The following is an 18477-nucleotide window of genomic DNA, read 5'->3' on the forward strand; positions in this document are numbered from 1 at the left end:
CCCCCCCCATCTCAGGAAAAAGGAAAACCATGCCATCTGGCACCTTGGATTTATACAATGGAAAGTAAATTAAAGTTTTAATATCAGTTTTTAATCTTGACCATAGCATTGTAAATTTGGACATTTATAGTAGTCTTGAGTTTGGAAGACACCCCCCCCCCCCCAAAAAAAAAACCAATCCAAAAAAAATCCACATTTGGGCACAGAATAAAAATATAGTTCCCCAAAGAAGTTTTCCTGTTTGAAGCAGGATTATCAGGTTCATTGCACGACTATAAAAGTAATGCAGGATACATCTCAAATAATGTGAAAATTTTTATTTTATAACTCACATTTGAAGTGTTGCAGCCATGCTGATTGCTGCTAATGGTTGGATAGTCCAACAAGATATGACTATAATCAATAACCTGTTAAAAGAAACATGTGCATTTCAGATAAGAAAGTCAGGTTCCTATGAGAGCAATAATTCCTATAAAAGCATACCTGCAAGACTAGAAGTACCTAAAATATTACAGGAGCTACGTGACATCTCCTGTTAAGAAATGCCCCCCCCCCCCCCCCTTCACACAAGATGAACCAAATACAGAATAGAACCTCTGATTCCAATTCCTGCTTTAGAATTTCTTCCTAACTTCCATGTGCTTGCAGCTATTATGAAAGTAAACAAGTAGGGACATGCAACAAAATGTTGTGCAATGTGTTGTCCTTTGCTTTAGGTTGTAATTGCATTTTTTTTGAAACGGCAGTGTAGAATTTGTAGTTACTAAATGTATATACTCCTTGTGATGAGACCCCCTCAGTACAGTACACAGAATGAATGTATGCAAAAGCATTAATCCTTTTATTTGTTTCCTTGTTGGTTTTGTGTGTTTCTGTATGTGTTAATTCTAAAGGTCACAGTTCTTTTTATTTCTGTATTCTTCTATTGGTTGTAATATTTGTTATTGTTGCTTTTAATTAAAGTATTTATTTGAATGCCACATTAGATGTAAATGTTCCTTCATTTCGAAAATAAGCTTGGATTGGAGTGCTGCAAACTTGGATTTTTAAATTTTCAAAGCATTTTACTCTAGACATTGCAACATATAATTGTCCATGAGTTCATATTCACCCACAGCACCACAGCTCTTTGGCAGTTTATTTGTCTGTTAGGGTTGCTAAGGAATGTTTTAAAAGGTGGTGTGTACAAACTGACACTGGTTGGAGGAAACCCGCCTCCTCTCCACCTGCCCCCTACCTCTCAGTCACTGTGCCCACCCATCCATTAATGACGTCTCAGCTGTCCTTTTGTAACTTCCCTCTGACTTCCAGTCAGTTGGAAGAGGGAAGCAGTGGGAAGAAGCAGTGCCCAAGCTTTTTTTTTTTGGGGGGGGGAGAGAATCAGAAGCTGGAGATAATGTTTTTAAAGGACAGTGGAGCCCACAGCTACAGAGATTGCAATGAGAACGATCCTTCTCTCCCATTTGCAAGGCTTTGCAGTTGCATGCTCAGATGTCCTTTTAAAACTTGCATCTGATATTTAGCTATTCAAACTGCAGGAAAAACATTATTGGAGATGAGCAAGTAGCACCAAGGAATCCTCCCCAATCCCAGCACCAGTTCTGCTATTGCTTCCTCCCCTCATCCCCCACCCATTATTTCTCTCTGTGACTCTCAGCCAGTCAGTCTTCCTCGAGCTGGTGGAGGAGGAGAAGTTATAAGTCTCCCCCTCCCTCCTGAGAAAGTTTTAAGAGGATAGTGCAGCCTGCAGGAAAAGTGGTAGGGGTGTGAAGCTCAGATGTCCTTCTGCTATTTAGACATTCATACTGCAGGAGGAATCCTCCCCAATCTTAACTCCAGTTCTGCTTTTGCTTCCTCCCCTCTTCTGCCTCTCATTATCTCTCTCTGTCTCTCTCTGGCTATCAGGCAGTCTATCACTGTCAATGCAGCAGGCCCTGGAGTAGATCCTTGTGGCAGCCATTTCAAAAGATATTGGGGGTGGGATTCAATTCTCCCTGAGGTTTTTTTTAGCTCTTTGGATTTTTCTGCAGACCACAGAGTCCTTCTGCTATTTAGACATTCATACTGCAGGAGGAATCCTCCCCAATCTTAACTCCAGTTCTGCTTTTGCTTCCTCCCCTCTTCTGCCTCTCATTATCTCTCTCTGTCTCTCTCTGGCTATCAGACAGTCTATCACTGTCAATGCAGCAGGGCCTGGAGTAGATCCTTGTGGCAGCCATTTCAAAAGATATTGGGGGTGGGATTCAACCCTCCCTGAGGTTTTTTTTAGCTCTTTGGATTTTTCTGCAGACCACAGAGTTTCCTCAGTCTGTAGAAAAACCTGTTGGGGGAGAGTGTGCCCTCTGTTTGCAGAAATAAATATCCACAGGCAGAGGGGACTGTTGAGAATTAGATATATAGATACTACAAGCCCATCTACATGTCCAGGGCTTACTACATAGACCTGTGTATATTGGACTAGATCCCATGTAGCTGTTACTACCATATTTGTAAATTAGAAGCAACAAATCTCAGTATTGCATATGTTAGTAATACAACAGCCATATTTTAATTTTGATGTTATTAGTATGCTGAGTTTATTTCTTAGGCTATACTACCAAAACTATTTCCATTCTTGCCTCAGACATATTCTAAATGTCCCCAGTTTACTCTTTCACACTCAGCAGCACCTGTCTTTATGCTCCTCTTAGTAACTATATTGTGTAAAGTAGGGGGCCCCTCCCTCAATTTATCTTCATAACAACTCTCTGACATAGGTTATACTATGCTTGCCCAGTGAGCTTCATGGCAGAGTGGGATTTGAACCCAAGTCTTTATTGTAATCTGATACTCCAGCTACCTGCCACACTGATTCAAGTTTTGCCCTAAAAAGTAGTTCAGCCCTGAGAAGACTTTAGTATTTGGAACAGGTTAAATTGGAAGCACTACCCACTACCTAGCATTTTGATGTCCCATACATTCAAACATCTGCATTGGAATCTTTATTGTTCTGCTTTAGAAAAGTGGTATTCTTACTTTTTTACATGTACAATGGGACCATAGTTTGGTTTGTGCTATTTTAAAATGGGCTGGCTTCTCTCCTTTTGGCTTCTTTTAGAATTTTTGACTGCTTTTGCGTTTGCTATGTTTCTAAAACTTTTAATTTTTTAAAAAAAGTGTTTGTGCCTGGTTTGTGTCCAAGTTGTTATTGTCTTTAAAAAGTTTATCTTTTTCATTCTCCTGATTCTGATTTTGCAGTCCTTTTCTCTGTATTGTGGCTTTTGAGAAGTGGCTTCATGTGGTTAGGTTTTAATAACAGTTAAGTATAGGTGAGGGTCAGTTTTCTTGGATTCCCTGGTTTGACATTGGTTCTGATAGACATGCCATATTGGCTTTGCTTGGCTTTTGTGCTTTGACATTGGTTTACTGGACCTTGCAACAGTGTCTCATGATTTCGTTAGCTTCTCTGCTCTGACACTAGTTTTGTTGGGCTGCCTACATTAGTCTGTGGCTGTACTGGGATTCTGTGGTTTGACACTGGTTCTGCTTGAACACGTTTGATCAGTGGTTGCTCTTACTATTGGCTTCTTTGATTTTCCCCCCATAGGAAGCAATGGAGACAAGTAGGTTGGCTGGAGGCACTTTGTTCAGGGGCCTGTAGAATCGGTCCCCTTGATTCCATTTGCTTGAAACTTGTGGGGGGGGATCTTCAGTGTACAAGGCAGATTTTCTGCAAGTTTGGTATCATTTGGTTGAAAAACAGCCATTCCAGCCTCACCCCAACATCCCCCATAGGGAATAATATAACACAAATAAATCCAGAATTCCCCCCCCCCCAAAAAAAAACCCCAACCTGAATTCTGAAGCATTATTTGGGGACCTAAATACCCCAAAATAACAGTATTTATGATCTCCCCAAAATCAAAATCCTAAAATACTGATCTGTTTTTGTGGTGCACATCCCTAATCACAGTGACATTTTAAAGCCCCCTAAGAAAGAAGCCCTGGAAATATGGAGTCAACATTTATCAACCAGTCCATATTCAGATTTCATTGTTCCTCAAAACTCTGTGAAAGTGCTTTTGTTATAAAATAACAATTATAAATACTGACACCTGTGTTCAAGATTGCCAACAGTCCTTACATCGTGAGTTCCCAGCATGTATTATGGTTTGATGTCTCAAGATCATGACTTTCAAATATTACCCTTGCATTAAAAAAATTAACTTACTACAGTGGACATAATTTTAATGGACTGTTTTAGGTAAAATGGTTTGGTGGTCAAAGCCGTAATTAATCATGTTCACAGCAAAAGAAAAAAATAAGCTCAATGAACACCTAAAATGTATGACAGCATTGGAAATAATAAAAAATATTATTTAAGAAGTCAAATGAAACAATTTCTACATAGGGAGCTTGAACACCAAGTGCAGGGTTGATTATCTTGCATTCATTAACAGGAATATATATTATGAATATAGTGAAGACAAATGTCAAGCTATTACAGTTTACAAAAAATAAGCTAAAAGCATAGTTTTAAAATGCACTTGTGGGAAGTTTGCTCTTGTACTTGACTTTTTCATCTCACACAGCAGCTCAATGTAGATGAAATAGCTCTTTTGAATGTTTATGGTGCTCCAGTCCTTCCCTAGAGACAAAAGAGCTAGAATTCAAAGCAGAAAGACTATGGAAGACTTTACCATTTCTAAACAGTGAGATAGATAATCCCATCTGTCCTTTTAAAATGGTATTGAATGTTCAGGCCAAAACACAAATTGGTGTTAATGAATGGGATAGAAAAGGGCAGAGCCACAATACGCTGATTGCAACTATGACTATTATAAAAGTGTATTACAATTGCTGTTGTGCAGATCTTGGATTCTAGAGAAGAAAAAATGGGCTATGAGGTATGGACTTAGATAAGTGAGGACTACTGTGTGATTAAATTGTATGAATACAAGCAATGTGAGTGACTCATATTTATAGACTCAGCCATTGCATTTAGGGGTCCCCCCCCCAAAAAAAAGATGGCGTTTCAGAGACATGACAAATGGTGACATTTTGAGATTATGGCTTCAAACCCTGGTGGGTTGGGGGGGGGGGTTGTTGTCTTGGACTTGCATTCTCTCCCAGCTTTCCTGTCACACGTAGAAGATGAAGAAGAAGAGTTGGTTTTTATACCCTGCTTTTCTCCACCCTAAGGAGTTTCAAAGTGGCTTACAATCGCCTTCCCTTCCTCTCCGCACAACAGGCACCTTGTGAAATAGGTGGAGCTGAGACAGTTCACAGAGAACTGTGTCTGGCCCAAGATCACCCAGAAGGCTTCGTGTGACGTGGGAATCAAATCCAGTTCTCCAAATTAGAGTCCACTGCTCTTAAGCATTAATCGCTGTAGCTTAAGAACTGATGACTTTCTGATTTGCAAAAGGCCAGTTTTTTAAAAAATAATATTTTTTAATTTAATTTTTAAACAACAATAACAATTTACAAACCTTACAAAACTTAACCTTTAACCTTTAGGGCTGCAAAATACATTTACAAATTGTGTTACAACTAGTAACCTTACATACAATTTAGTAAATTGCTATATCTTTGTATTTAAGTAGTAATATCATCATAGCATTTTGATGCGATGAAATATAGTCAAAATACACAAACCATTTCTCTAGAAAGTTGTTCTTCTTAGACATACCTTGAGCCACTTTTAACTGAGTAGCTATCTTGTCTGCTATTATTACATCCCATAACTTGGAATACCAGTGGTTTATATTCGGAACAGACTTATTCCATCTTTGTGCCAAATTGATTTTGCTGTAAACAGCATCAAAGAAATCATTTCAATTTGTTGTTTTATTAACTTTATATTGGGGCAGTGATTTAAAAGTATAGATTAAGGGGAATTAGGAATCTTGTGCCCAGTAATTTTATAAATTTCCTGGTGTATCCTTTCTCCATAGTTATAAATTTTTGGACAGGCCCACCAGCAATGAATAAAGTTTCCTTTCTGGCCACATCCCTTCCAACAGGATGGGTTAGTTTTAAATTTACATAAAAATAATCCACTAGGTGTCAAATACCATCTGGTATATATTTTATAGGTTTGTAGTCTGACATTTATGTTGTTAGTAGTAAAAGAGAAGGAGCTCCAAATAGAATTCCATTGGTCTTCATTAAAAGAAATGTTACATTCCTTTTCCCAAACCCTCTGTATATAATTTTCCTGATTCCATATTCTATTATTCAACAAATTATAAATAATTGAAACAGTACCTTTAGTACCATTTGTGAAATTCCACAACCTTTTTTTCAAATAGGTTAAGGGCCTGTCCATAGTAATATCTTTAAATATACCATCGAACAAATGTTTTAGTTGATGATATTGAAGCCATTGTAGTGCAATCCCATATTTATGTTTTATTTGGACTTGTGTCCCCAATTTGTTGTTGAAGATACGATCTTTAGTTCTAAATATGTTTTTCCATCTAAAGTCCAAGTATTGATTTATTTCTCTACCTGGTTTAAACCATTGCTGACCCAAAAAAGCCATGATGGGAGAAATTCCCGGTACTAGAAGATTTCTGTACTTATCCCATAGTTGCAAGGTAAATTTTAAAAATTTGTTTGACTCATTACCTTGATTTCTATTGGTTGGGGTATTCCAAATTGCTTCATGTAATAAATCTGAACCAAGACTCTCTGCTTCTATTTTTACCCATGTTTTTTCACATTGTGGGTCTGCATATACACTACTGTTTTTAACTGTGCTGCTATAAAGTACATTTCTAAAGAAGGTAACCCAAGTCCTCCATTTTTATCGGTTTATTTAAATCTGTATACTTTACTCGAGATTTCTTGTTTTCCCATAAAAAATTAATAATAGTAGATTTCCATTCTTTAAAATCTTTATTAGATATTGTTATGGGTAAATTTTGAAAAAGGAACATAAATTTGGGTAGCAAAATAGATTTAAGAAGGTTTACTTTTTCCATATACCTGGGAATATTAACACCCAGGTGTTTTCACGATTTAGTAAACCATTTGAAGGGATAATCAGAAATCAATTCTATTTTTTCTTTATGCATAATATTTATAGGGTAGAAATCTGATTTATCATTATTAATCTTGAAACTTGAGACTACACTAAAATTTTCAATAAGTTTTAGTAAGGTTTTAATGGAGTATTTAGGAACCTTTAGATAAAATATAGCGTCAGCAGCAAATAGGCTCAATTTACAATTTTCTTTATTTATTTCGATACCTCTAACCTCTTGGTTGCCTCTGACTACATATGCCAATGGTTCAAGGGACAAAGCAAACAATATAGGGGATAGGGGACACCCCTGACGTGTGCCTCTAGACAAATGAATGTTATTGGATCTAAAATTATTAACTAAAATTTATGCTACTGGATCTTCATAAATTGCTTTAATAGCATTAGTAAATGATGTACCAAAATTCATAAATTCAAGTAAGCTCTGTAAATATTGAGGTTCCACCTGGTCAAAAGTTTTTTCTGCATCTACTGACAATATTGCCAAATTTATATTATGAGCTTTACAAAAATCAATAATATTGTTTTCCTTATATTGTCAGTTATAGTTCTTTTGGGCATAAAGCCTGCTTGGTCTTTATGTATATAGTGATTTATTATTTGATTTAAACGATTAGCTAAAATTGTAGATAAAATTTTAAAATCATGATTTAAGACCGAAATAGGTCTGTAGAAAGAGGGAAGAATTTTATCCTTACCAGGCTTAGGTATTACAATTACTCTGGCTTCTGCCCATGATTTAGGCATTGTGCCTGTTGTTAATACTTCATTAGTTATTTTTAACGGATGTTCTAATTCTGGTTTGAATTTTTTATAGAACTCAACAGGAATACTATCTAATCCTGGAGTTTTGTTGGTTTTCTTTTTCGATAGTGCTTCTGAAATTTCTTTGAGAGTTATTTGTTGGTCTAAATATTGTTTATGTTCTTTTGATAATTTGTTTTGATAATTTATATACTTAAAGTATTCTTGAATACTCTCTACTTTTGGATTGGAAGAAGTGTGTAACTGCTTATAAAACACTGAAAAGACAGTATTGATATTTTTTTATGTTACCTGAATTATTCCTCCTGTATTTTTTATTGCGTGTACCATAGTTGAAGAGGACTTTTGGGTCATCCTATACTTGAGCATTTTTATTGATTTAGGGTTTTAACTAAATATTTTTGTTTTAAAAACATTAATTGTTTTTGCACTTTTGACGTTTCCAAAAACTATTTTTTTTCATTCTTGGTTTAATTTTTTTAGATTTTTTTTACCTCCAAATTTTATGTGTTTTATTTCTAATTTCTTAATAGTTACTTGTAGTTCATTAATAACTTTTTGTCTTTCTTTCTTTAGGGAGGAAGATAAAGCTATCATGCATCCCCTTGTTATTGCTTTAAAATCATCCCAGATATTAGATTGGGAAGCTTCACAATTGGAGTTAAATCTAAAATATTCTTTAATGGAAGATTTTAATGTTTCACAGATTTCTTCATTTTGTAATAAAAGTTTGTTTAAACTCCAACTGAAGCCTATTCCATCATTTTGTTTATTTTGAATCGAGCACGAAACCCATGCATGGTCAGAGATAGTGCAGATACCAATATCTGCTGATAAAATCTGGTTAATAAAAGTTTTAGTAGTTAATAAATAATCTATGTGGGTGTATACACTATCTCTAGGGGAGAAATATGTGTATTGCTTTATGTTAGGATTACAGATTCTCCAAATGTCACACAAATTATAAAAATTCAAAATATCTTCCAATTCAGTTTTTTTTAAAAAATTTCTTTTTGCTACGTGGTTTATGTGTTTTATCCCAATTCGGGTCACTTATATAATTAAAATCACCACCAATTAGAATTTCCCCATGTTTAAAATTTGACAACAGTTGCAAGGTTTCCTTTAGAAAAGTTATCTGATCCTGATTAGGGGTATATACAAATGCTATGGTCAGTGGAGTGCCCTCTAGTGTCCCCTTTACAAAGATATAACGCCCTCTAGGATCTTTCTTTTTTATGTAAATACTTTTATTTCCCTCTCCTAAAAAGGAGAGAAGTTTTGCTTATAGAGAAAAATAGGGGGGTATATAGAGGGACAAAGAAAAGTGTTGAGTGCTGTTAATACTGGTATGTTAATCTGTTAGTATTAAAGTTAAAGTCCAGCTCAAAATTTATGACTTCTTCTGTAGTTGGATAAGTGTCCATTTCAAATCTGGCAATTAGTATGTTAGTAAAGTCCTTTTGGAGTTAGTATATCTTCTTTAGCACATCCAGATAAGTCTTTATTTTTTGAGATGTTTTTCTTTTTTCTCTCGTAAGTTATATTTTAGTCCTCCGGCTGCTCCTTTTTCTTCCTCTTCTTTCACCTCCCCTTCCGAGCTGCTGCTTTCGTCGCTTTTCCCTGACATCCACTCGGCGAGTTCTGCTTCCTCTTCTGTGTTGGCATGCCTCTTCAAAAATTCTTTTGCCTTCAAGATAGAGTCAATCTTTTCTCTTCTGTCTTTGAATTTACAGACCAGTCCTTCTGGCGTTAACCACCTGTAGCTAATTTGACGTTTTTGTAAGAACAAAGTCAGTCCTTTATATTCTTTTCGCTTCATTCTGATTTCAAATGGAATATCTTTCAAAACTTGGATTGATTGTTCTCCAATTTTCAAGGGTGTTGCTAATATTGCTTTTAATATTTGATCCCGGAGACGTTGCTTGGTGAATTTCACCACGACTTCTGCTGGCAGCTTGTTCTTCTTCGTGAAGTTGGAGTAGGCTCTATAGGCCAAATCCATCTCTTCTTTTATGTTTTCCCTCTAGGATCCTTCTTAATCTGTTGACATTGGAATGGGACATTTTTCGATACTAAAATAGCAGTTCCCCTGGACTTTGAAGATCCTGGAGCATGAAATTGTTGGGCACTTAGTTTTCAATATTGGTCCTTCTACTGTTTTTAAACGTGTTTCTTGTATACATAGAATGTTTATATGCTCTTTTGTCCAAAAATTTGCTGTACGCTTTAATTTTATTTTATCATTAAGACCTCTTGCATTCCAAGTTGCTAGCTGTAACCTTTGAGTCATATAATTCTGTGGCTAAAATAGGCCTTGACAAAACAAAAGTCAAATTCAATAATTTGCAGCCTTATAAAACAAGAAGAAAAATACTATTTCTTCTTCCCTTACACTAAACCCTCCCTTCTTCCTATTATAACTCTTACACCACCCTTTAGCTTACTCTTTTACCTTTTTATTCTCTGTCTCTCTTTCTAAAAAACTGAACTACAGAACATCACTATAATTCCAAACTCCCCCTGTTTAAAACAGGGTTACTATCTAGAAAGCCAGGCTTAAATTAGCCCTGGCTATTAGGGCTGCCTCTAACTGGCACCCTAGCTAGAAACGTTTCTTCCCAAAGAGGGGATTTAATAATAAGATATAAATAACTTGTGTAAGCACTAACCATCCCCCTCCTCCATTCACAGAATTAAAAAACTCTTTGTCTTATTTATTCAATAATTTCTAGTACACTACTAGTTCTTAATTTATGTACAAATAAAGAATATATTATCCAAATAATCACGTTAACTCATAATCCAAATTGAGTCATCATACTTATATTGTCTAGTATCCAAAACAAAATAATTGAACTCATGCTTAGGACCTATATGGTGAAAGACTCGGTTTAAAACTAAATGAATTGGTATTATTACATACCCTTTATGCTATGACATGATCAATACCTAAAGTAATAAAACATAAATATTTTACTATTTTTAACTCCAACATAGTATTTTAACTGGCAAAGCTTAGAATTTTATAAGTCATTTAAATTATTTCCACAGTAAATGAAATCAAATATTTTCATACATTACTGTTAATACATCCCTTCTTTACTCCAGTAAGATATTAAGTCATACCCTATAGACTTCATCAAAGTAATAATGGATATAAAGTAAATTATGAAGTTATCTTATAGATCCTTCTAGTAGAATGATTTGGCAAAAATACAAAAATAACAAAGCATGGGTTGATTAACTATTCCTTAACCATATCATTATAACGTAGGCATAAACCTTAAAGTTTTGGGTTTTTTGTTTTAAAAACCCTTATAAATACTTTTCTAGGTAAATAAGATCAGTTGTGTCCAAAAAGTTATTTCTAACATATTTCTTTTTATATCTATTTAGGTATTAACTCATACCCTTTATTTTCAACAGATTAAATAATAAGTATAATATAAATTTATTGTATGAACTTGCACTTTAGCCAACTTAATCAATAACATAGGTTTTTTTCCTTTGTATATACTTCTCAAAGCCTTTAAGTTTAGTCAATAATTCTATAATAACCAAAGTAAATATTACTATGAGGAAAGTATTACTTCATACCTTCCTTTGTTTATTATTTGTGGTCTTTGCCTCAGAGCTCTTACTTTAAAACCAGGGGTCTTGTTGTAGAAAAAGAGCTGCCGGAGCTCATTAGCATAACTCATTAGCATAACTTATTTGCATATGCCACGCCCCCTGACATCACCTGAAGTGACAGAAGGCCACACCCCCTGACATCACCGGAAGTGTGTCAGAAGGCCCGGCTACTTACCCTCCTGCTTCATCCTCATTCCCAAACGGAATGAGGATCGAAGCAGAGGGCGGGGTAAAGAAGGGGGCGGGGCTTCACCACGTGACCGCACCGCCCCCTAGAGGGTCTCTTCCGGAGCTCCGTACCTGAGAGCTCCCCCCCGACTAGAGCCCTGTTTAAAACTATTATTATGAAACAACTAAAGAACTAATATTTTTAACCTATGTATTCTATTTGCCTGAAAAGAACCATCCTAGGGAGAAGAACACTCAAAATTTCAAAATTGCTGTTTTCGGGTTTCTGCGAGTTCCTCTTCTTTGCTTCTGGAAAGTTTAAGTCCTAGGACATTCAGTAAAGCTTTCCCTGTAATGATGTCCACAGCATTATATTTAAGCCCATTTTTGTAGACTTGAATATCCGAAGTTGGGGACCACCGGAATCTTATTTTGGCCTTGTTGAGTTTAGTAGTAACAAGAGAAAAGACCCGCGAAACTCGCGGGGTGGGGTGGGGGAGGAACTCAGCAGGCGGAGGAGGAAGAAGCAGGTAAGCTTCCCCCTCCCATCGGTAAGCTTCCCCCCTCCCACCAAATTGGCCAAGGAGGCTTGTACAGGCTGGAGCAAGTCTTTCACCAGTGTTACCATATCTTTAAGGAGACGTTCCTCTCAATTCTTTGTTTTGTTCTCTCAGATCTTTTCTAGTCAAGGGAGTTTCCTCCGGTATCAGGGGGTTTGGTGTCAAACTGTCTGCATTTTTCGTCAGCGCCATATTGTGGCTTTGTTTGGGGGATGGGGCCGTAAGTTTAGGAGGTTCAGAAGGCAAGAAAAAGTTTTTTACCGTTTGATTACCTTTGGTTTTCGATTCGTCCTTGCTTCCTGCGTATTTTCTAATACTTTTCCTCGGCATGTAGACTTGGGTAGGTGGTTTATTGATGTTATAGGAGGAGAGGGGATGGGAGCCTTTCCACTATGCGTCCGCCATGCGCCGCTTAACTCCGCCCTCCCCAAAAGGCCACAGTTTGTTGTTGTGTTCGTACCACACAGTTGAGACTGCTTCTTGCCTATAAACCAGGTTTTCTACCTAAGATTAAACTAGTGTCATGCAAACTATACTTTGGTGCAAGCCAGAAAGTCAAGGGAGGGATGGGCAGACTACATGAGCCTAAGAAGTCCTTAGTTGTTAGCAATCACCTTCCTTCACAAAGGAGCTTTAATAGTGTACAGACAAGTCTATAACTTCAAGTAAATAATGTAGGACAACATTTAGATATTAATAGGTGTAGACTGTACTGTAAAATCTGGCTGGGAATTTGTAGTGTGCTTTTAGGTGAGGATTTTAGAGCCTATTTGGAAGCTTGCAAGCACTGAAATTGTCTTATGTATAGTGATTTCAGCCGCCTAAGTATATTTGTTGATGTAATGTACATGTATTATTCTCTTTTTCCTTTCAGAGGAAGAATTTACCACTTCTTTTGAGCATTGGTTTACTGATCTTCTGGGGAACTTTGCTGCTAGGTTTTCGCTTCTACTGGATGGGGAACAAACCTCCCAGCTTTTCCAACTCCGACAACCCAGCAGCTGATTCAGACACTTTTCTAACACGAACTCTGACTTTTTTTTACCTACCAACCAAAAACCTTTGGCTATTGCTGTGCCCGGACACCCTTAGCTTTGATTGGTCCATGGATGCTGTGCCTCTTCTCAAAACAGTCAGTGACTGGAGAAATCTACACACAGTGGCCTTTTATGCTGGACTTCTCCTTCTTGCTTACTCTGGTTTGAAAAGCTCCAGCAAAGAGAGAGAAAGCAATGGGAAAAATATAACAAATGGCAAGCCGAATAGCAATGGTCATAACTTTGTATCAGAAATGGAATGCAAAAGCTTGGACATGAAGTCCAGCTTTCTGTCTAAAGAAGAAAATGGCATTAACAAACACTTGCCACAGAGACCACAGCTTCCTTCAACTGAGAACATTGTAGTTCTGTCTCTCTCCATGTTAATTGTGCCCTTTATTCCAGCCACAAACCTGTTTTTTTATGTCGGCTTTGTAATAGCAGAGCGTGTGTTGTATATACCTAGTATGGGCTTCTGCCTGCTGATTACGGTGGGCACCAGGGCCCTCTATATAAAAACCCAAAAGCGCTTTCTGAAGAACTTGATTTTTTTTGCCACTGCTGCATTAATTTTTTTGTATGGACTGAAGACTTTTGTCAGGAATGGAGACTGGCAGAATGAAGAGATGCTGTATAAATCAGGGATAAAAGTAAATCCAGCTAAAGGTAACAGTCTTTATTATTTGGGGTTTTTTTTGTTTTTTACAGAGTCTACTAACTATACTTTTATTTTCTGCTTCTGGGTTTAATAAATTTGGAAAGGATATGGCTCCTAGGTGTGCATTTATGAGCAGTATGAAAACACTATTGGTATAAAAAATAGAATACAAGTTAATTTTGATTGTATATTCAGAAGGATGAATATAGACAGGGGTGGGAAAGCAAGCTGTGAAGCAAAACAGTGGTGGAGAAAACTAATAAAAAAGGCTAATGAACATTAAAAAAACCCTAATGTGTACACAGTTTGAACTGCATTGTTCTTGAGGGATACTTAGGTAAATAAATCCACTACTTGAAGACAAGTAAAATTAAAACATGCTTATCGTTTAGTAATTACTAACTCATTACGGTGCACAGTCTCTAAGATATAACAATGCTAACAAAACACTGTCTTGATAGAAATACAGAGATGTGATAATATTCTTATACAAATTAGTCTCAGCCCTATGGATAGTCAGAATTCATTTTCTGGGTCTCATGTGTCTTGCAGAGAAGCACTCATCTTTTTGTTATCCAAAATGAGATACCGATGAGAAAAAGAGAGAAGCCAACAAAATGAAGGCATAATGGCAGCAATCCATTCTGGTCTTCCTGAGCACTGGTTGTAAACATGTCCTCCGTACTTTTTAAATAATTAACATTCTTTGTTATTACCTTTTTAAAATTTGTAATGTTTGTACAAATACAAAATAGATTAGTGTATACTATTAGAAACTTTCACTGTATTAACAGTATATTGAGAGTATTCATTTTAAAATAAACCATTACCAAAAGAACAAAATCTCTCTAAATCCATTTTGACCCTTCCATCCTTCAGAACCTTTAAAATATATTATTTTAGTTTATCACCTTTTATCCTTTTTAAATGTGTAAGTATAACCATTTATATTCCACCTTTTAATAAACATTTGTCGGTAGATAGTTCTGTTTTCTATTTAAATACTCAGTTATTAATAATATTAACAGGCTAATTACCAGTTCATTCTTTTCCATGTTCTAATAACATAGCTACACAATCTAGTGGAATATCTTGTTCTGTTTTCTGTTTTAAAATTCCAACTCCTTTTCAGCTGTAGCACAGCTTATTATTATTTATGTTCTCCATGAACTGCTTAAACTCCTGGCATACAATTTTGCCCACTATTGGGGAAAGATATACTCAGGAGAACCAGCTGAAAGGAATCTTCTACCACTGCCTTAAAACTGTCATATGCAAAGGCCATTCTGTTTGACCTGAAGCTTGGCAGGCAACCTGTCAGTCATTAGCTGCTGAAAAACTGCAGTGGGGATTGAGACACCCACCTCTGCATCAGTTGTCATGCCTGTCCATTTGCTATTTTGATATAATCAGGGCTTTTTGTTAAGGGTATCTTTAAATAACTCATGAACTTAGCTGAGTCATGCCTTATTATAGTGTTAGGGTTTGAGAGTAGGGTGGATGTAGTTAATTAAGGATTCTGGAAGACTGAAGTTCTGTCAAGAGAAAGGAGGGAGAAGAGCAGACTGGATAAGTATCTCTTCTGTATAATATGCAGTCTGACAGTTCCTTGGGGTTTTTTGTTCTTAGAATAAGGGACCAATGCTTCTTTTTAGAAAGGTGTTTACATTTAGTCTTACCAGCTAAGGTTTTAGCATAAATGGTCTATATTAAAAGGGTGCTAAGTATTGTACTGCATGTGCATGCACACACACCATGTCTATTTTTATCTCAGAACAAAGTTTGAGTCCAGTGACACCTTTAAGACCAACAAAGTTCTGCTGCTTCAGACCGACACAGCTACCCACCAGATTCTATTTTTATCTTAGTTTGCCATCTTAAATTCTGATGTAGGAAAATAATTGAACAAAGGCTTAACATTTGAATAAGTACATGTACCTAGAAAAATCAGTCTTATTTAACCGCATGAATCTGATGTCAATAAAATACTAATTTGAGCCCTGTTTAGGTGATAGTTTTTCAGAGGAAAATCCCAGTTTGTTAAGAGTGAACTTGAAAGAATGATAGAAAAAGGATTCTTCCACCAATCCTGTCAAATCTGGAAATGTATTATTTGCTTCCCCACCGTTAGCTATTCAAAAGTTAACAATGTATTTACTTGCTAGCCCGCCTTTTGCCCCAACGTGGCTCCAAAGCAGCTTGCATCATTCTGTCCTCCATTTTATCTTCACAACAGGGTTAGGCTGAGAATGTGGGACTGGTCCAAGGTCACCCAGTGAGCTTCCATGGCAGAGTGGGGATTTGACTCTGGGTCTCCCAAATCCTAGTCTGACACTCTAATGGCTGCATCACATTGGCTCTAGCTTGGGAGCCATGAAGGAATATAAGGAGGGGGAACAGTTTGGAAATCCCACCCTGCCCCTCAATACAGTGTAATAATCTCTAAATTCTGAGGGGCTTGGATAGGCAGATTTCATACTTCTTTCTCGTTTTACTGGCATCTGGGTGCATTCAACATACTGTCATAAGAACATAAGAGAAGCCAATGCTGGATCAGGCCAATGGCCCATCCAGTCCAATACTCTGTCACACAGTGTCCAAAAATACCAGGTGCCACCAGGAGATCCACCAGTGGGGTCAGGACACTAGAAGCCCTCCCACTGTTGCCCCCCTCCAGCACCAAGAATACAGTGCATCACTTGCCCCAAACTGAGAGTTCCTATCTATATATTGTGGCTAATACCCACTGATGGACCTCTGCTTCATATGTTTATCTAATTCCCTCTTGAAGCCATCCATGCTTGTAGCTGCCACCACCTCCCGTGGCAGTGAATTCCATGTGTTAATCACTCTTTGGGTAAAGAAGTACTTCTTTTTATCTTCTGGACTGTATTTAGTTCTCATTAAGTTGGTTTTTGAAGGGTATTTTTTTCTTTTGTTTAATATAAAAGGGGAATTTTTCTGTATAACTGCAGTAACCCCTTTGTTTTCTGTAAGTGGCCTGGTTTTGTGGCTCCAGGCATCCACCCAGGAGCCAGTCAGCTTTTTAATAGCTGTAGTGATAGCTACAGTTAGAAGATAGCTTTCAGTCTAGCATTCAGGCTTTCAGTCTAGCATTCATGAGAATATTACACATATGTAACAGCCACAAAAGCTATTAATTAATTAAGCTATTGCTGCTTAATGTATTACATATAGGATGCGGTCAGACAGTATGCTGAGAGCGGGTTAGATTGCTCCAGTTCTAACCGGATTATATTTGATCTGGATAATCACGATCACACTTACCTCCCTTATCCCGCCTCACCATGCAGTCACGTCCCTCCCCGGCGTCTACACTACCGACACACAGGAGCGTGCATCAGTGGGGTTTTTAAATTATTTTTCTCAGTTTGCGCATGCGCATAGGCTCCCCTCCGTAGAATGGGGAGCGAAACTATCATGGTGCATGCGCAGAACCACCAGGGCAACTCAATCCAACCCCTCCAACAAAATACTTCCCTTTAAAAGTTTGGCCCAAAAATGACCTCCGTGAGATCCCGAACTCATCTAAGCTCTAAAACAAGTGACCGTTTAAATGTTGGTTTTCAAAACACGGTAGTGGAGCTCTGCCTATGTGCATACCGCCAATGCATTTTTTAAAATGGCGGGCAAAAAGCGGAAGCCTTGGGCATCTTTCGAGCGGGGAGGGGGTTTAAACCGGAAGTGACTTGACACCGGAGGAGCGATCACACAGGGGAAAATGTGACTTTAAACGGGAGAGCTGAGAAAACACCACTCTGGGACCCGGTAACAAAATACTCTGGGTTAAAGCAGTTTTGAGCCAGAAACCAACGGCTGGGGATGCTAGGCAGATGTTGACTGTGTGATCGTGCATATAAAATCCATTTCTGAAGCGTGACAACACCAGATCAAACGGTGCCAAAATTCCCTTTAGAATGTTAACAATGATAGTAGTAACAAATTACTGTTAGGTCGGTGGGACAATATATACATATAACAAATTTTGGAATAATTGGCCAGCAGCAGGTTACGTAAGCCATACCCATGACATAGTTAATGAAAAAAATAATAATTTATGAATGTTAGAATGATGTGTTGTTAGTCTCAAGTTGGTACAGGCATTAGCAAGTATTTGCTGATATAGAAATACATAAAGCAGGCATGAGGTTATGTGAAAGACCTTGGCCTGAGATCTGGAGAATCACTGCTAGGCTGAGTAGGCAGTACTGACCTTGATGTACCAATGGTCTGATTCAGTATAAAGCAACTCCATGTATGTTTGAGTGAATCGATAGAAGTAAATGTGCGAAATGACTTTTTCCCCCAAGAAAAAGCTTTACAGTAACAGAATTAATCTGAAAGAGACTGGCAGATTGTTCCTATTAGATAAAACAAGAGAGGAGAACCGCGAAACTCGCGGGGGGCGGGAGAGCTCTGCAATCAGCAGACGGAGGAGGAAGCAGGAGCAGGTGAGCTTTCCCACCCCATCCTGCCGGTTTCGCCGTCTCCTTCCCCCCGCCCCCCCGCTGCAAAAGGAGGCCCGCGCGGCTTGGAGCCGGCGGGCCTCAGCGCCCCCCCGCCACCTGGAACTCGACGTTCCCCCCCTCCCGCCCCCCGGCT

The 18477-nt window shown here is 37.7% G+C and overlaps 1 protein-coding gene across 1 annotated transcript in view; it reads left to right on the forward strand.

The window, feature by feature from the left end:
• The window catches only part of TMTC2 (transmembrane and tetratricopeptide repeat containing 2), a 137474-nt gene that overhangs the window by 6381 nt on the left and 112616 nt on the right, over positions 1–18477 (forward strand). Inside the window, exon 2 of the mRNA XM_015406798.1 lies at positions 13034–13862. Coding sequence (XP_015262284.1) covers positions 13034–13862 — 829 coding nt within the window. The remainder of the gene's footprint in view (positions 1–13033; positions 13863–18477) is intronic.

The sequence above is a fragment of the Gekko japonicus genome, unplaced genomic scaffold (genome assembly GCF_001447785.1).
Source record: "Gekko japonicus isolate JY-2015 unplaced genomic scaffold, Gekko_japonicus_V1.1 scaffold688, whole genome shotgun sequence".
In the NCBI taxonomy this organism is placed as follows: domain Eukaryota; kingdom Metazoa; phylum Chordata; class Lepidosauria; order Squamata; family Gekkonidae; genus Gekko; species Gekko japonicus.